This window comes from Eschrichtius robustus, chromosome 1 (assembly GCF_028021215.1).
Source record: "Eschrichtius robustus isolate mEscRob2 chromosome 1, mEscRob2.pri, whole genome shotgun sequence".
NCBI classification, from domain to species: Eukaryota; Metazoa; Chordata; class Mammalia; order Artiodactyla; family Eschrichtiidae; genus Eschrichtius; species Eschrichtius robustus.
Genome location: NC_090824.1, coordinates 47,868,434 through 47,889,378, shown reverse-complemented (window position 1 = coordinate 47,889,378; position 20,945 = coordinate 47,868,434). Strand labels below are relative to the sequence as shown.

Here is a 20,945-nt window from a genome sequence, read left to right as displayed (position 1 = left end):
CATTGGAAGAAAAGGAAATGAGGAGGGAGAGAAATGGTGAAGAACTGTACAAGGAACTGACCTGGGATTTGTGGTGAAATGGAAGATCAAACCAAATTCAGAGGATATTCTCCCCATGGAAGTAAGATAAATGTCCCCTCTCGTACCCCAGTGAAAGGAAAGGAAAAAAGATCTACATACTGCTTCTTTTTTTTAGTTGTTTGAAGCCAAAATCTAACCAAATAAAAACTGACCAAAATAAAGAACTCAGGAATGAAGCCAGTAAAATTGGGACTGGTGAGCTCTGAATCTATTTAAATGTGGAAGAAAGGCTTTTTTTTAAAGTGGGGATTATGGTTATAGAACACAGTATAAATATTATAACCTTTACAATGTAAAATAACACAAAACTAAAATGTGGAGGGTAAGAGGAGCTGAGATGGAAATAAATGTAAGAAGTTAGTATTCTCATCTTTCACAGCAAAGAGTAAATCAACATTAGCTAAAATAGAAATATGTAGTTTTTTTAAATAATGATTTTCATTTCTTAATGTTGTTCACAATCACTTCAACACTTAAGACAATATTTCCTAAAAAGCCCTCTGATGAAGAAACAATTTCTCAAAAGTTCCATAATTCCTCTAGTTTCACATCAGTTTCTTTTTCTTCTCTTAAATTCAAATAAGATTAAATATAATGTTTCTTACTATAAAGTAACTCATGCAATATATGTCCATTAATCCATTCATCCCTCTATCTGTATGTATCTATATGGATGCAGAGATGACTGGTTTGCATCTAACAGTTCATTTCTGAATGATGGGAACTGGTGGCTTTTAAATTTTTTATTCTTTATACTTTGCTGCACTGTTTGGATTATTTATGGCACATATGCACAATTTTTATTTAAAAAGGACATAGTGAGTGGGAAGGCCTACTGAAGGTTTTACATATGCTCAGGACAACCCTTCGAACTTTCAGAGAGAAAAGTCTGCTGATCACCTACTGAGTCTCTCTAAAATTCTTCCAGGCTGACAGTAAGGGAAGTGGGGCACCAGAAATGCTATAGTTCCAATATTTAGGAACTTTTAAAACAGGGATCAAAACATTCACAAAAGAGGTCTTTTCTTAACCCATGATGTAATCTTTGTGATCTTAGAATGGTCACAGTTCTTTATAACTACCACAGAATATTTCCACAGTTCATTACAACTACCATTATAATTACAGTGCCATATTGGATTTCAAAAGAGCAGCACTTCAAGGCATTTTCAAAACAACAACATTTCAAGGCATTAAAATATCATTTTATGAATACAGTCTATCTTCTATTCTACCTTTAATAAGGTACTACTCCTAAATCTGCCTAAATGAAATAAATATGTCCAAGGGGGAAAGATATAGCTCATCTAAGTAAAATGCATATCTGTGAATCAAAACAATAAATCTTATATATGAATTATCTAATATATTTAAATAAGACACATACCAGCAGAGGTGCTTCCATTGTCTTCATAAAACGATGAATGTTCAGTGTAGTCAATGACTGTTCCATTAGTGTTCTCCTACATTGCTGGGTCAAGTCCAAGACTGGTTTACAATGAAAAAAATAGAGATGTGCGTATTCTATATCTTCAGTGCTGTAAATTAAAAGTTAGGGACAGACCCACTTGAAGTTCAACGTGTGATCCTTCTACCATGCAGAAAGATATAACAAATCTCTTTGTCCATGCTTTTGAATTACTGTTTTGGTAAAATCCTAAAACAATATAACAAAATAAAATGGACCTAAGCAAAAAAGAGGATATAAGAAATTTCTGAGTTGTATAAACAGTTTTTTTCCTGAACTCTTTCATATGGTAGCTTCTAAATTAGAGACAGGTCTACACAATCTTTTTTTTTAGATAAAAGACTGTCACCTTGAGGACAATGAGATTATCTTAAAATATAGTAGCTTTTCTATAGCTGTGCTAAATAAATAAAGCTTTGTAACACAAATTTTCTAGGTTTAATTTAAACCCAAATCTGTTTTGAATAAACTTCAGCCAAAACATGCCTTAAAATAGAAACCATGTGACACTTTGTGGGAGTTAGTGAGTTTGTATCTGAAATATTACAAAACTCAGCAAATATGGCTTATAATTTGAGTTTTGGCATTCCCTTCAAGAGAATTCAAAGATAAACTTAGAGTGAGTAAGTAAGGTTTGCCAAAATTAAAATAGCATTTTATAAATCTCCATATGGCATTAGTAGAGTTTGGCAAAATACTGCAAATTTTTATTTTTACAATATTATTTTAATCCTTGACACATGCTTCAACTGAGCTCCAAGATTCACTGATTTCAAATTTAATTGCAAAGTAATTTCTAATAGATTCAGTGATTAAAGAAATGATCATTCAAAGATTACTTAATGCCTACACTGTTAGGCCCTATGTTGAATATAAGAGAATAAGATGAATAAGATGATTCAAATCCTTGAGGGGCTTAGGCTAAAGGACATATATTTAGTAAAAAAATGAAAATGTGATTCATAAATGCTAGAATATACAAAGTGCTATGAGAAACAAAGAAATATTTCATTCTGCCTCAAGTCAGGAAAGAGAAGAAAGGGAAGGGAAGGGAAGGGAGATCATCATAGAGACTGAAAACAGTAAGAGAGAATGACTTCTCCAAGAAGATAAGACTAATGGGTATTTCAGACAAAAGGAACTATAGAGCCAAGATCCAATCAAAGTGTATAACTTTTTGAGAGGAACCATAAATAGTCACATATTGCTGAAAGGAAAGTGTTGAGAGCAAGAGGACCCAGCTGAGGTTGGACTACCTATCATAACCTCTGAAAGAATAAAATGACGTTGGAAAGTTATTTAATCAGGGATCATTTGGTTGTAGGTAACAGACACCAAAAAGGTGGGAGTGAGGGGGATTTACTGGTAGTTTAGAAGAGCATCTCACAGAATACAAGGAAAATTCAAGTAACTGGATCACAGAATAAATGTATAGATCTGAACAGCAAGAGTTCAGGGACATTTGGCCATCAACACTTTTTACCTCCCCGCTCTCTCTGCTTTACTTCTACATGGGCAAAACATTCCTGCGGGCAAGAGAGCCAAAATGCTGTATAGTCCAGCTTCTCCATGCCCAATTCCAAGTTCCTGGAAAAAGGCATCCTATCTGCTCAGGTAAGTCCATGGATTGGATGACTCTAGGTCAGGTGGCCACCTCCAACTTAATTGACTGTGATATGTATGAGGTAGGGGTAATACCCTTCTTGGCCTATACACAGATTCTTTAAGAAGGGAATATGGGGAGGTAGCAGAAAGTACTGGTGTCTCTATAGCATGCTACCTCTTGTACTACCTATCACATATACCCTTCTTTTTAAATTTTTTTACCATTTAAAAAAAAAAATTTATTGGAGTATAGTTGATTTACAATGTTGTATTAGTTTCAGGTGTACAGCAAAGTGAATCAGATATATATATATATATATATATATATATATATATATATATATATATCTCCACTCTTTTTTAGATTCTTTTCCCATATAGGCCATTACAGAGCATATATACCCTTCTTAACCGACATTTCAAACATACTCAGGTCCAACATGATATAACAATTAATATACTAGATTATTCAGTGTTATCGCCCCAGCAACTAGAATAGTGCCTAGAACATAGAAGGCGTTCAATAATATTTGTTGAATGAAACAATGACCAAAGGAAAGAAGAAAATAAAAAGAACAAATGAAAGAAAAGATACATTCACCTCTTCCCCATTAGGAGACAACTCGAAGTCATCACTAACTACTTCACTCAGAAGTGATGTCCCAGGACTACATTATTCTGAATCCACAGTCCTTCCCTATCACATCAGGTCCAGATGTGACTCCTCACCATTTTGTAGCCATGAATAAATGAGAATGCAAACTTCTCCAATATGTCATGTACTCAAAAGTTTATGAAAAACAGAATAACTGTACATTTTTAAATTCTCATTTTTAAAATGGGGGAAAGCATAAATCCTTCCAGAACATTACCATGTTTAGTCATAGATCAATATATAGTCTGTCTTGCTGAATAGTATTTGTAAAATAAATGAGAGGACTTATACCTTGCCAATAAATAACCAAACCTCTATGTTTTAAGCATGTCACCGTTACTTGCAATTATTCATTAACAGAAAAATAAAGAAGCTAGTAATGCAAGAGAAAATACAAACAACCCTCAGAGAAAGTGTGGGGCTAGCACAGAATCATAATGGGACTGAGAATCTCAAGGTTCCCCCATTCCAAGATGGGAAATTGGTAGTCTACATTGGGAGTAGCAAAGTAGCTGGCTACAGTACTGCTCACTGTAAGTATCTTGAGACTCAGTGACTACTTACCGTAAAGTTTTAGGGTATTGTCAGCATGATTCTCAAATTGTTAAAAACATTAATTCTTATACAAATAGCAAACATGCGTCAAAGTTTTATTTAACTCACTGAGGGAACCAGCAGAATGGCAGTTCAATAAGAAGATAGAAAAAGGAATGCTGGTTAATGTCATACAGAGCAATAAAAACATAACTTTTCTTTGCAAGCACTTCACTCTCTGCCTATCCACTACCCGCAAAAAAAAAAAAAAAAAAAAAATTGTTTCACTTTATCAGTTTTCTGTGTACTAACCTCTATGTTTACAAAGTTGTAAAATGTCTGGGATTTAATTAATTGTGTGTGGTATATCAAATAGTCACTATTTTCTGAGAGGTGAGCAGGAGGGCTCGTTAAAAACTCTTGCATGGTTTAAAAAGGTCACACAATCACCATTTTGCCCTGCTTTGTTTTCATTTTCCTGAAGAGCATTTTGAAGCCAAACTTAGAAGTCTTCAAATGCACTGGTTATTCCTTGTGTCCCCATGTACTAAACAGAAGAAAAACTTTAACCCTAGGTTGCCCAGCCAAAAGCAGTCCAAAGAAGGTCTCTACCTAAAATTGTAAGCTAGAAACTAGACAAGAAAATTAAACATTTAAAACATTCTGTTCAAAACTGTACTCAAATATATTTAAGATTTTTCTGGTATAGTAACTTATGGAACTCTCAGGAAGAATCTCTGGAGCTTAGTTATGAAAGCTGTTATTTTATCACCTATCTGGTCACTGTGGCAGATCTATTCATAAAATACACGTGGCCACTCAAGGGATCACATCTTGTGGCTTATCCATACTGCCTTCGTTCACCTTAGTTTAACATCCCTTCTGTATATTTAAGTTCATTTTAGTACAGCAGATAATAGTGATGAAGAGGATTTCAGGTTTCACTTATATATTCACATCTGGTTACGATTCCTCTCAGATGGGTCCACACTGTGGGAGTACGATGGAAATGCTGAATAAGTAATGTGAAATAAGTGAACTTAAAATTGTTAACTTATGCTTCTTATACATACCCAATACTTTCCAAAAGGGCAATTTCTGTGGTTAAGACAAATTGGTACGTGGTCCCATACACAAAAGCAGCTTCCATGACAGCTCTGTGCTCTGAAGAGAGAGAAAGAAGTTGGGAGAGAGGAGGAGTTATTCTATTCAGAATACTTTCCTACACCCTTTTATGCTCTATTATGTTTAAAGAAAAAGCCTTTGTAGGGATCCCAGTTGGGAAAATGCAGGCAGTTAAAGAAGTTATAAGAAGTCTGTTCTAGTCAAGGTAAGAGAAGAACTAAGAGGGAATAGAAAATGAGCTATACTTGAGAATATATGACAAATCTGTGATAGTTTCTTCCCAGTAGTAGGGAAGACAACATGAGTTCATCATACAACTTTCATATGTTATATTTTATGTACAAATATGTGTACACTATTTCTGGCCTCGTTTTTTTTTTTAATCAAACTTATTCTTATATATAGTTTAAAGAGACAACTCTACAAGGTGTTATTAAGAAAATGAACAGTTCCTCTACCCTCAACCACCATTTCCAACTCCCAAGGGACAGCTACTTTCACCTCTTTTACTCTTCCTTTTGGTACTTACCTCCAAGTCTCTAAATGACCTTCTTATACTCTTATTTCCTGATTTTTTTTTTTTTTTTTTTTTAGTGTTAGTATTTTCTATTGACTTCCCACTATGGAAGGTGATAAATTAGCTCTCCTTTCCAAAACCCCACTCCACAAATATACACAATTCTATCCCCTCAACGTGCTCAATATAGTCCTAATTTTTATTAGATCAATAGTCAGGATTTACACTGTTGGGACTCAGTAAATACTATTTCCTTTTGAAATTTTTTTCACTACAGTTATAGGTATCTTTTTAAATTTTTGTTTAGATTTCTTGCTAATTTATTCCTAAATTCTTCCACAATTGTCTAACGCTCTGAATACTTCAAATACATCAGTTATATTATCAGTTCCCTCTTGTGACAGACATTTTTTCAGAGCCTTCTGATTTGCTCCAATATGGACTCTGCTGCTCGACCCGCCGCACAACTTTCATCCTGGGGACTCACTTCATCGTCACCCTGGGGATGCTCTGATTCTCACTCTTACGTTGGGTCCTTGGCCTGTTACCCACATCTTCTTGACTAATTTGTTCCCTTGCTCCCATTCTCTAGCTCTTTCCTGGGAGAGGATATATGGAATACACATTTTTTGCAACCTTACACTTCTCAAAGTGTCTTTATTCTACTTTCATAACTAACTATAGTTGTCGGCATGTAGCATTCTAGCATTTCCCCTGAGAATTTTGAAAGCATTGCTCCACTGTCTTCAGTTCCCAGGACTGCAGCTGAGAAGTCCAAAGCCATTCTGATTCTTTTTTTTTTTGTAATTAATTAATTTATTTATTTATTATTTATTTTTGGCTGCGTTGGGTCTTCATTGCTGCGCACGGGCTTTGTCTAGTTGTGGCGAGCAGGGGCTACTCTTCCTTGTAGTGCGCAGGCTTCTCATTGCAGTGGCTTCTCTTGTTGTGGAGCATGGGCTCTAGGCAAGCGGGCTTCAGTAGTTGTGGCACATGGGCTCTGTAGTTGTGGCTCGCGGGCTCTAGAGCGCAGACTCAGTAGTTGTGGCACACGGGCTTAGTTCCTCCGCGGCATGTGGGATCTTCCTGGACCAGGGCTTGAACCCATGTCCCCTGCATTGGCAGGCGGATTCTTAACCACTGCGCCACCAGGGAAGTCCCGCCTTCTGATTCTTGATCCTTTAACTGCAATATTTTTTCCTTTCTTGAAGATTTTAGAATAGCGTTTGTTCCCAATATTCTGAAAATTCAATATGAGATGCTCTGGTGTGGCTCTACATTTAAACACTCTGCTGGGATTCAGTGGGCCCTTTCAATTTGGAAGCTCAAAATCCTTCAGTTCTGGGAAATTTTCTTAAAGTATTTCTTTGAAGATTCCTTCCTTTTCATATCTTAGTTTCCCTTTTCTCCTCACTGCCATTTCTGGGTAGTTATCTTCCCCTCCCCGACCTAATCTTCTACCACTTGAATCACATATCATCAGATTATTCCACTCACCACTCTGCCTTGTTGGAGTCATCTACAACCCGAGCCAGGGTTAATCCCCCTCATTCCATGAAAAATTTCGCTTCTGTCACACTGTCACACTCTCCGATACTACTCCTATCATAACCTTGGTGATTTTACTATCCCCATAGATGATCCTCGCAAAATCCTAGCCTTTCAGTCCTTGGTCTTCTCTGGAGATTCCAGTGATCTCTCTTCAGTCCTGCCTTACCCACTCACTGCCACGGTCCCATTCCAGGCTTTGTAATCACCAATCACTGCAAATCCCTCCAAAATGTCCAGCACTCCTCCCAACACACACACCCACACACACACACACCCTTCCATCTCCAGGTCACTCTGTCTAGTACATAACTTTAACCTTCCCGGACGTACAATCCTACCATTTTCACTGTCCTTTATCCACCTCGTGTCCTCTCTTCCCTCCTAACCCAGCTTAAATTCCCTGGCCAGTCTTTATAATCCCTCCCCCGCCTGTCTTGCTAAAACACAGTCCAAGTTAAATCAAATAATCTGCCTATTCTGTACTTACATCCATGAAAGTGAATATGGCTGGGGGGAGAAAAAAAAAAACAAAGGAAAGGAAACAAGAACCTGCTAGCATCACCATGTCAATGGTTTCACTCTAGATTACTGGCATCAACTATTACTGCTGCCTAGCAACCATTCTTTATTTTCAGGCCTTCTAAAACAACTATTTCACCTCTTCTTTCCTCAAACTATCTGATCACTTTATTTCTATTTCATTGAGAAAATGAACGAATTAAGAAAAACCCAAAAAGGCTCCCAGCACCATATCTATCTGCCCCCTTAGCTAAATTGATGTCCATATTCTGTCTTCCCTTCTAATACCATAGGCGAATCTCCCGTGCTCCCAGTAAAGAACAACCCCTCCCCCGGATCACTAGATTCCATCTCCTCTAGTCTATTCAAAGATGTTGCTCCAGTAATTCTGCCCTCTTTTTCCTCCACGATGCATTTTCCTTTTGTTACAAGAACTTGCTAGTCAACATACAAATATGCTTCTTAAAAAATTCTTGAGGACTTCCCTGGTGGCGCAGTGGTTAAGAATCCGCCTGCCAATGCAGGGGACACGGGTTCGAGCCCTGGTCCGGGAAGATCCCACATGCTGCGGAGCGACTAAGCCCGTGCGCCACAACCACTGAGCCTGTGCTCTGGAGCCCGCGAGCCACAACCACTGAGCCTGCGAGCCACAACTATTGAAGCCCACACACCCTAGAGCCCATGTGCCGCAACTACTGAGCCCACACGCTGCAACTACTGAAGCCTGTGCACCTAGAGCCCGTGCTCCACAACAAGAGAAGCCACTGCCACGAGAAACCCACGCACCGCAAGGAAGAGTAGCCCCCTCTCTCTGCAACTAGAGAAAGCCCACGCGCAGCAACGAAGACCCAATGCAGCCAAAAATAAATTAAAGAAGAAAATTTTTTAAAAAAATTCTTCACTTGACCCCACATACTCTTCTAGCCACTGCCCCACATTTTTCCTTCCCTTAAAAGGAAAACTTCTCAGATGAGTCTCCATAGTCACAGTCTCCAGTTGCTCTCTACCTATTCTCTTACACCCCTGTCAGGCATTTACCCCAACCACTCTACAAAAATTGTGTGCATCAAGGGCATGGGTAACTTCCATACTGCTAAGCATAATGGTCAACTGGTAGTTCTTATCCTAATTAACCTTTCAGTATCCTTTGATACAACTGCTCCTATCTCGTCACTAAAATCCTATCATCACTTTGCTTACACACAGGCCATTCTTTCTGCCTCCTTTACCGACCTGTGGCAGATGAAGTATCTAATGAGTTCAGTCTTCTTCTCTTTTCCATCCAGCCTCACTCCCTTCATGGTCTCCTCTGGCCTCACAACTTTATGTCACAAATGTATATCCCTAGTCTGTATCCCCACTATCAAATGCAGACTAGTAAAATCCCATTACCTTGTTGATATCTGTACTCGGCTGTCTAATGGGTACTGCACAAGTATAATGTTCAAAAGTGGATTCTAGAGCTTCCTCTCCAAACTATTTCCACTCTTCCCCACCTTAGTTATCAGCAATTTCACCTTTCACGTAGCTCAGGCCAAAACCCCAGAGCCACCCTGGTCTCTGCTATTCCTCTCTCATTCTACCACCAGTATATCAGAAAACTCAGTTAGTCTTACATCCAAACTACTACTAAAGTTCAAATGTATTGCCACCACCATTGCTAACACCCTGGTCCAAGCCACCTACCGCCATCTCTTGCCTGCATTATTGCAATAACTTCCTGATTTTCTCCCTTATTCTACCATTGCTCCTTCTAGTCTATTCCAAACCCAGAAGTCAGACTGACCCTGTTAAAATATAAATTCGGGATTTCTGGCTCCCTGTATAGCTCATCCCTCTCGTTAATTACAATTACAAACTATGGACAAAATACAATCACCTGAGGGGCCCTGAAAAGTAAACAATAAACAGGCTGATTTTGGAGCATTATTTTACAAGTACATAAAGTTCAATGGCATACTGTGTAGCCATCAAGCTTTAGGTGTATAAAAATTGAAATTTCCAATAAATGATTTTATTTCATAGAGTACATATAATTTTTTAAATGTCTTTAACATTTTATATTAACATGTTCAAGTTATAACCATTAACAAGTAAAAATCCTGAAAGCATAACTATAATTTGTTCATGAAACATTTATAAACTTCTTTATGACAAAATTACCTATGAGTGCACAAGGTGATGCTGTCAAAATTAGATTTTTTAAAAATCAAGAAAAATACGTCATAAACAGCAAATACCAAGGTAAAAAAGGAAGCCAAGCCAGTCAACAACATTTATCAAATACTATAAACTACTGTATCAGGTACCACGAGGACTGTAAGGAAATAAAAACAGTCATAGCTGACACAGAGCACCAGGAAACTTTTTAGTTATTCAAATTCACTTGGTCCTCACAATAACACTAAGAGGTAGGCACAATTATTTTCACCACCTTAGTGACCAGGAAACAGGCTAAATAAGTAAGTTGTCCAAGGTCATACTGTAAGTAGTTGGTGGAACAGGGAGTCTGACCTAGGCGTCTGGCTCCAGAGTTCTCGTTCAAGAACTATACTAGGCTGCCTGTTTGAAGAAAGAAAATATAATAGTAAAAGACGCTTTAAATTTATTTTAAAATATTAAGATTGTGGTCAAAATACACTATGTTAAGTCCTTCAATATAAACACACAGTATAGAGGCATGATGAAGATTAATGTAAACCTTGATAAATACCTGGTGTTCCAATGGCTCTGACATATGAGAATGCAATGTTTGCTTTTCCTTTCAGAGCATTTTCTGTGTTCTGAAGGTCTTCCAGAGTGGTAATATATTTTACTTCATTAAAAAGAAGAGCACTGAAATAAATAAAGATGTAGTTGGTAGAAAAATCTGACATGTACTTAGTTATTTAATACATATTTTGAGTAGGTTAAAGAACCTAATCAAAAAAGAAATTTAATCTTTTGAACAAACTCTCAATAGTAAGAACCTAAGCATTTCAAGTCTGAATTAAAATCACCCTCTAAATCATTAGTCTGTCACTGAGAACATTAACCAGGGACAGTTGTGAGAAATAGTGTGCGTATCCTCCATCACAACCACCTCAATACATTTAAACTGTATTCACTAGCATCCTATTCTGGACAAATAATCCCTTACAAATCTCTCAGCCATGGACACATTTCAGCCCTTCACACATCTATACTGAAACCATCTTTCCATGGCCTATAAGGCCCTGAATGGCAAGCCTTGCCTACTTCTCCAACATCATTTTGTACTACCATTCCTCATGTCCACCCTACTTTAGGCAACACCTCAGGGCATTTGCACACACCATTCTCTTTGTTGAAAGCTGTTCCCTCTGCTTCTTCTCATATATCTGGTCTCAGCTTAAACATCATTGACTTAAGAGAAGCCTCCTTTGTTGGTCCTGTGTAAGTAGGTCTGTAGCATTTTCCTCTTGAATTTCACACTATTTAATCCTTCGTAGGATCAAATTTATAATTATTCACATATATTTTTTTACTTGTTTATCCCTGCCTCTCTCATTAAACTGTTGCCTTCTTGTGACAGGGATGTTGCATATTTTATCACTATATCCATAATAACTTAGAATAGAACCTGGTACATTGTAAGTATTCAATAAGTATTTGTTGAATGAATGACAGAAAACATAGGGCAGGAATTATTTAGTGCCATTCTTCATTTGAAGAAATAGAAGATCAAATCAAAACACTGAAGAGCTTACTTACTCAAAAACACATATACTGTACTGAGAGGCCAGGAACAGAACATAAAACAGGTCTTCTCACTCCTAATTTAGTGATCTTTCCACTTGACCATAATTCTTCCAAATCATCTTTTTTTAAATATAATCTCTATTTATTTATGTTTATTTATTTGGCTGCGCCGGGTCTTAGTTGCGGCACACGGGATCTTCGCTGTGGCATGTGAGATCTAGTTCCCTGACCAGGGATCAAACTCGGGCCCCCTGCACTGGGAGCATGGAGTCTTAACCACTGGACCATCAGGGAAGTCCCCCAAATCATCTTTTTAATGTATAGATCAGAATAACTGATCATATTTCTTCATCCAAAAGAATTTCATTTAAAAATTTTCTACTTCTATATAAATTCTCTATCACTAACAACTAATTTCACTTAATCTCCGCATGCATATCTCTGTGTGTGTGTGTGTGTGCGCATATTTTTGTTAAGCTAAACTTTAAGAATTTTTGAAAGCTGTTCCAACTCCACATACTTAAGTAAGCAAAAGTTCATTCCAATAAATTAGTCAATCATAGTTTCCTCTTACGGAAAACATAGCACTTTCCACTAATACAGCAATTCTCAAACTTTTTGGTCTCAGGATCCCTTTATACCCTTAAAAATTATTGAGCTCTTCAAAGGGCTTTTTTTTATTTAGGTTACATTTATCAATAGTTGCCAAAATAGAAATTAAAATAGCAATTAAAAATATTTACTAATCCCTTAAAAAATAAAAATAAACACCATTGCATATTAACATAACACTTTTTTTTATTAAAAATAACTAAATTTCCAAAAGGAAAGAAAAATCTAATGAAAAGAGTGGCCTTGTTTTACATTTTTGCAAGTCTCTTTAATATTGGACTAAATAGAAGACAGGTGGATTCTCTTATCTGTTTCTTCGTTCACTCTGTTGTGACATCACACACACAACACATCATGTAGCCTCTAGAAACTGCACTCATAGAAGAATGAAAGTGAAAAAGGCAAACATCTTAGTATTATTATAAAAATATTGTCACTTTGGGAGCACCCTGAAATGGCTGCCCTAAATTACACTGCTTAAATATTTACCTATATATTACAGATTCCAACTTTTTAAAAGAAATGTAAAACTTGAATTTCTATACCTCCCAGGGCTCTTGTTTTGTTTTTAAAAGAAATATTTACTGGGCAGTACTCACTATTTGCTAGATACTTTCACATGTTTTCATTTAAATCCTCAAAGATATTCTTGAGAAATTCTTTATTACACACACACACACACACACACACGCACACACACAGAGGAAAGAACCTCAGGGATTAAGTAACCTGCTCCAGGCCATACCAGTAGTCACTGATAGAGATGCGATTCTAATCCAGGTCTTCTGACACTTTGCCCGTAACTTTCTAAACTATGTCATTACTGACCACTCATACATGGTAAACCAGGTAAAAAGGCAGGCAACTAATGAATAGCCAGAGAGTCACAGTGGCGACCTGTGGCTACTTATAGCTACTATGCTTAACTGTGGCTACTGGCTACTTATACGTTTTGGTTAGCAAGACCAGAATTACCCTTGAGTTACTTCAAAACAGCTGGGAGACACCATCTAGCAAAGTAATTGGACTGCCATGTAAATTCTCGGCTTGGGAATGACATCCATCCGTTTACCTTTTCTTCTCTAGCAGCTCTAATCCATTTGCTTCAAAAATCTAACCTAGGAGTAGAAATATCCCTAACCTTTTTTCTCAATAAAGACTGGCAAATATAAATTGCTAAAAGCCAGTGTTTGGGGGGACACTTCCCATATGTCAGGCATAGTACTAAGTACTATATAAGTAGTGGCAGTTTATCAGTTTTGGGACTGCCTGACTCTTCTGCTTTGGGAATTCCCAGTTTTCTAAGTCTTCATGGTGGGCAGAGCCCAAGTCCCCACATACAAGCTACTAATACTGTAAATTGCTTTTCCAGGCTCCCTGCTGCTAGGCTATATGACCCAGAATCACTTATCTGACATGCCAGACTGGGAGCTAGTGATGTAAAGAATCAGGAACAGTGCAGAATTATTTCCAGAAGCAGCAGCAGCAACAACAGTCAGCTTTGAAGGCAAGAATGACAAGAGTGCTAATGACAGCTGTAGTGTCAGCAATGCAAGTTGTGGCATCCAATGCCCAGAAGTAATGCAGCAGTCCCCCGGAGACTAGCTCCGTGCCATGATTATGAGCCAAATAATTCAGAGCCAAATAAACCTGAGTCCAGTTCTCCAACCCTTCTAGTGAGCCTGAGATTTCCTACATCTGCTCTAAATCCTTTTCTGCTTAAGCCAGTCAGACCCAGATTCTGGGGCTTATAACTAAGAACACCCAACAATACACTCAGTCTTGCTTAATTTTCATGGCAACCAACTGAGATCACTACTATCATTAACTCCATTTTACAGATAAGGTCATGGGCCTTAAAGAGGTTACCTTGCCTAATGTCCCAAAGCTCATTAAAGAGTCATTATCCAAGAGGTAATAATACCAAAACTAATGACATTCATAATCTCATGATCTCTGTGATTGTTCCCAATGGCTTCGTAACTTTAATATATTTTTTAATGTTAATTTCCAGAATATGGGGACATCTAGGGATCTCTAGGATCCATTCCATGAGGCTGTGCTCCTTCACTCCAGTTCCAAAGTGGAGAAATGGGTTAAAGGAAAAGTCTGTCTTGCGATTTTCTTGCTCTAAAGATGGGGCAAAACAGCCTGAGACTGTTCTGACCTGGGAGCTCTTCCTGCCCCAGAAAGGCCTTCCTTTTCCTTGGCATACTCTTCCTGAGACTCTCCTAACACAATCATTAGGTAGATAAGATATATGGCCAAGAACTGAATGGGTGTCAGAAAAAAAAAAAAAGGAACTCAGGAGTCTACCTGACCCTGCTTTTAGAGCAGCAGGTTGCTCAGCCTCTTTTCAGAAAAAACAAGACCACTTTTATATCATATTTCTGCCATTATTCAAATTCTAAAAAACCCAATAAAAACAAAAAGTTAGCTTCTATTTTGCCTTACCAAAACTCCTAGAAAAAAAAGCAAAGAGGGAGGGGGGGAAAGAGGGAGAGATGAAGGAGAGAGACAGACAAATTACTTTTATCTAAATTAATTACAGTTGACCCTCAGTATCCATGGGTTCCACGTTTGCAGGTTCAGCCAAATGCAGGTGGAAAATATTTGGAAAAAATAATTCCAAAAAAGTCTAAAAAACAAAACTTGGATTTGCCATATACTGACAACTATTTACACAGCATTTACATTGTATTAGGTATTATAAGTAATCCACAGATGATTTAAAGTATACGGGAGCTACTAGAGCTAATCAATGAATTTGGTAAAGTAGCAGGATACAAAATTAATGCACAGAAATCTCTGGCATTCCTATACACTAATGATGAAAAATCTGAAAGAGAAATTAAGGAAACACTCCCATTTACCACTGCAACAAAAAGAATGAAATACCTAGGAATAAACCTACCTAAGGAGACAAAAGACCTGTATGCAGAAAACTATAAGACACTGATGAAAGAAATTAAAGATGATACAAACAGATGGAGAGATATACCATGTTCTTGGATTGGAAGAATCAACATTGTGAAAATGACTATACTACCCAAAGCAATCTACAGATTCAATGCAATCCCTATCAAACTACCAATGGCATTTTTCACAGAACTACAACAAAAAATTTCACAATTTATATGGAAACACAAAAGACCCCGAATAGCCAAAGCAATCCTGAGAAAAACGGAGCTGGAGGAATCAGACTCCCTGACTTCAGACTATACTACAAAGCTACAGTAATCAAGACAATATGGTACTGGCACAAAATCAGAAAGATAGATCAATGGAACAAGATAGAAAGCCCAGAGATAAACCCACGCACATATGGTCACCTTATTTTTTATAAAGGAGGCAAGAATATACAACGGAGAAAAGACAACCTCGTCAATAAGTGGTGCTGGGAAAACTGGACAGCTACACGTAAAAGAATGAAATTAGAACACTCCCTAACACCACACACAAAAATAAACTCAAAATGAATTAAAGACCTAAATGTAAGGCCAGACACTATAAAACTCTTAGAGGAAAACATAGGCAGAACACTCTACGACATAAATCACAGCAAGATCCTTCTTGACCCACCTCCTAGAGAACTGGAAATAAAAACAAAAATAAACAAATGGGACCTAATGAAACTTAAAAGCTTTTGCAAAGCAAAGGAAACCATAAATAAGACGAAAAGACAACCCTCAGAATGGGAGAAAATATTTGCTAACGAAGCAACTGACAAAGGATTAATCTCCAAAATTTACAAGCAGCTCAATATCAAAAAAACAAACAATCCAATCCAAAAATGGGCAAAAGACCTAAACAGACATTTCTCCAAAGAAGATATACAGATTGCCAACAAACACATGAAAGAATGCTCATCATCACTAATCATTAGAGAAATGCAAATCAAAACTACAATTAAGTATCACCTCACACCAGTCAGAATGGCTATCATCAAAAAATCTACAAACAATAAATGCTGGAGAGGGTGTGGAGAAAAGGGAACCCTCTTGCACTGTTGGTGGGAATGTAAATTGATACAGCCACTATGGAGAACAGTATGGAGATTCCTTAAAAAACTAAAAATAGAACTACCATACGACCCAGCAATCCCACTACTGGGCGTATACCCTGAGAAAACCATAATTCAAAAAGAGTCATGTACCACAATATTCACTGCAGCTCTATTTACAATAGCCAGGACGTGGAAGCAACCTAAGTGTCCATCGACAGATGAATGGATAAAGAAGATGTGGCACATATATACAATGGAATATCACTCAACCATAAAAAGAAATGAAATTGAGTTATTTGTAGTGAGGTGGATGGAACTAGAGTCTGTCATACAGAGTGAAGTAAGTCAGAAAGAGAAAAACAAATACTGTATGCTAACACATATATATGGAATCTAAAAAAAAAAAAAAAGGTTCTGAAGAACCTAGGGGCAGGAGAGGAATAAAGACGCAGACGTAGAGAATGGACTTGAGGACATGGGGAGGGGGAAGGGTAAGCTGGGATGAAGTGAGAGAGTGGCATGGATGTATATATACTACCAAATGTAAAATAGATAGCTACTGGGAAGCAGCCGCATAGCACAGGGAGATCAGCTTGGTGCTTTGTGACAACCTAGAGGGGTGGGATAGGGAGGGTGGAAGGGAGACACAAGAGGGAGGAGATATGGGGATATATGTATATGTATAGCTGATTCACTTTGTTATAAAGCAGAAACTAACACACCATTGTAAAGCAATTATACTCCAATAAAGATGTTAAAAATAAAAAATAAAAATAAGTATACGGGAGGATGTGCATAGGTTATATGCTAATACTACACCATTTTATGTAAGGGATTGAGCATCTGGGGATTCTGGTATCCACGGAGGGTGAGGAAGGTGGGGGGGTGGGAGCTGCTGAAACCAATCCCCCTCGGATACTGAGGGATGACTGTATATTATTCTAGGCAGATCCATGTATAAAATCAAATATCCCAAAATGTTTCACTAGGCATTTTCTAAATTAATACAGTTAAAAAAACAAACAGAAGCCATCTCTGAAATTTGAATTGAGAGTACAAGTAATAACAAAGTTCAAAAACATCAAAGTCTTTCTGTCATACGCTGTGTATTTTCCTACTAGCTTACCACTTATAAAATTCTTAACACCAGAAGCAATCTTATGGGCTTATAACATAAGAAGATTTCTGCTCCTCCAATTTTTAACAACCAAAAAGTGAAGCTTCCCAATTCATTCATCCATCGATCCAATATTTTTCAACACCTAATACATGTCACACACGACGCTATGCAGTGGTAGAAGGACTTTGTATAAGAGGTCACAGTGGGGATATAACCATTACTACCAATTAACATAGAGCTGCGAGGAATTCAAATCCAAGGCAAGTAATTTTTTATTACAATTTCCCAGTATGTCACTATCAAACAGGAACCCACCTGATAACATAGTGTAGGAACAAATCTCATAGAGATAAAGGAAGGAGCAATAGCTCAAAACCTATTAGGAAGGGACCAGCTTGAGCACAGCTCAGGAGTTTTAAAGGAAGACACCTCCAAGAGGAGCTTTCCCCAGAAGTTTTACCCAAGCTCAAACCCAGGCTCTGAAATAATGTGTTAAAAATAAAATATTAGCAGAAATTTTGATAGTTGAAAATAATTACCATAATATTTGTAGTTCATATTATCGTCAGTAGTACATTAACTTAAAAGGAAAGAAATCTTCCACTTGACAAAATATTGTCACAGAATATCAATTAGCACATCTTAATAAAGAGTTATTGAGATTTCATTGTTTCTTACAGTACTGCACAGTCTTTCCTTTTTGTATCAATATCATTTGATGATTTCCAGGAGTCAACAATGACTAGGGGGAAAAATGGCCTTTCTTTGCAACTGCTGCCTCATGGCAAATATTCCCAGCAACTGTCACAGCACGGACTTGCATGAACTCACTTCTATTAGTACTGTGTGTGCAACAGAACGGCAGGTAGATATCTGAATTTGGATTGCTTTTTTTCTTAATTGCAAAATGAGATTTCCTGCATTTATATAGAAAAAAGCGACTAACATTTGTAGAGCGCTGGGTAAAACACAAAGCATATTTTCAGATGTATTACTTTATTTGATCTTCAAAAAAATCTAATGACAGTGCAATTTTTAACATTTAAGAGACGAGGAAAACTAGCAATCAGAAAAGATAAACTGCTATGATCACACAACGGATAAATCCTCCATAAACCCTGACTTCTTCATATATCATTCCAAAGCACATTTGAGATTATAGTGCCTCAATCTCCTACACCTCTATCTGACTTGCCTCAGACTGGTTACATATGGTATTCTCAATCAACAAATAAAGATTAATTGTTACTTTACTTTCTTTTTCTAAATATTACCCTTCTTAACCCAATCTAGAAGCTGGGAAGTGAAATTTTCCTCACAGTTACCAAACCACACAATTCCATCGGTCTTGACTATGTATATTTTAGAAAACAGAGCTGAGAATTTGTAGACTATAAATCTATAATCTTACCTTTATTTTAAATTTTATTTATTTTGCAAATTTTAACTCTTTCGTAGGACTCATAACACAAAATGTATCCAAAAAGTTGAAGACTGAAAAGTCCACCTCCAACTCCTTCCCCCATCCCAGCTTCCGCATTCCATTCCCGTAAACCAATAATCAGGTTCTTGTGAAACTTTGAAATATTTATACCAAATACATATATGCCATAAATAAATATTTATATATGTCTCTGTTAGAAAACTATCCCTGCTAGATTTCTCAGTGTTCCTATACAGTCCATGTCTCCTGAAGATGAAAATTGGCAGTACACAAAGATGGAAAATGTCTCCTCTTCACATTCTAATCTTGTTTCCTTTTCTCTGGAGCCACCTGGTCCCATTCAAAGGTAATAAAACCTTCCTTATCTTCCCTGGAGCTAAATGCTTATATTTAGGCATAGAGACCTTTTTCTACTGCCCCAAGCAATTTGTTTAAATTCCAGAGAAAAAGATAATCACTCTATCTCCAGAAGGAAAAAGCAGATTTGCCAGCTCCTATATAAACTCAGAGATTCATAATTTAAGTTCTCCTTCTCCAAACCTTGCTGTAAGTACAGATGTAAGCATATGGCTCTCACCTTGTAGCTCTGTGGAGAATTGGGTATGGCAAATCCAGCACTACCATGTTACTGTGATTGCTGTTACTGCTGTGTCTGATTTCTAATTCAAAGGCTTGGTGTTTCTGCAAGTGTATATGCAAGCAGGGTAACATCGAAAACCCTTCAGAGTTTTAGACTTAACACTCCCTTTCTTACACACATAGAACTATGCTATGCTCTAAACACTTGGTTTATTTCATTAATATATCCTGAAAAATCAATGTGTTAAGAATGTTAGTAGACCATTTAGTCAGAATATTTTTAATCAATGATGTTTTAGGAATACTTTAAATGTCCTCCAAAAATACACCACTTAATTGGCCATAATGGTTCAAAAATATACAATTCTGTAAATATTTAGTATAGGGTTACCCTAAGTTTACACTTGTTATTCTAGTCTTAGATTTTACTAACTTAATTCTTCCCCAATGGCAATTTTTCTACATTCTGAGACTAAGAAATTGTCTAAAACCTTGATCTTTTCTGTTTACAAAGAAGCAAAGTTCAAGTATAGCTGTGGATCACTGATCATATAAAAATTTATCAGTGTGTATGTATTAGAAGATAATGGAAGAAAAGAACCCATTTACAATAGAAACAAAAGATATTAAATACCCAGTAATAAATTTCAGTGTCCAAGCATATATGAAGAAAGCATTAAAACACTACTAGAGAACACAAAAGAAAACTTGAATAAATGGAAAGACATCTGGTTCTGGGATGGGAAGATTCATTCTAAAGATGTCAAGTGTCCGCAAAATAACTTATAAATTTAATGCCAGTAGGATTTAGTCAGGGAGAGGAAGAAACCGGACAAGCTAATTTTAAATGTCACATGTAACCAGAACAAAAATGCAATTCTAGAAACAGAAACATGAAGGGGCCTGGACCTTTCAGATATTACAATATATCATAAAGCCTCAGTAATTAAAGCAACAGTACTAGTAAAAAAAAAAAAGACAGATTAATGAAACAAAGTCCAAAGTAGACCCAAATATATATGAGCGTTTAGTATAAAAAAGTCACACCTTGAAAACTGAGATTAATTTCAGTTGTGTTGGGACAATTATTTAGCCACCTGACTAATATATTGCTCATACTATTCACCTAGTTAAATGCCAAACAAAGCAAAGATTTAAAAGTTAAATTGAACAGCTAAAACATTAAGAGAAGAAATACACCCACATAAATAGAGTCTGATCTTTGACAAAAGAGCAAAAGCAGTTTAATGGAGAAAGGCTCGTCTTTTCAATAAAGGGGCTAAAACAACTGGACATTCATATGCAAATAAGCGAATCGAGGCACTGACTTTACACCTTTCATAAAAATTAACTCAAAATGGATCACAGACCTAAATGTAAAACATAGAAGAAAATCTTGGTGACCTTGG

General features: G+C 36.9%; 1 protein-coding gene across 1 annotated transcript in view; it reads right to left on the bottom strand.

The window, feature by feature from the left end:
- Positions 1-20,945, bottom strand: part of TXNDC16 (thioredoxin domain containing 16) — a 117,666-nt gene that overhangs the window by 77,065 nt on the left and 19,656 nt on the right. Inside the window, exons 7-9 of the mRNA XM_068545411.1 lie at positions 10,769-10,890; positions 5,417-5,507; positions 1,469-1,619 (exon numbers count right to left, since the gene is read on the bottom strand). Coding sequence (XP_068401512.1) covers positions 1,469-1,619; positions 5,417-5,507; positions 10,769-10,890 — 364 coding nt within the window. The remainder of the gene's footprint in view (positions 1-1,468; positions 1,620-5,416; positions 5,508-10,768; positions 10,891-20,945) is intronic.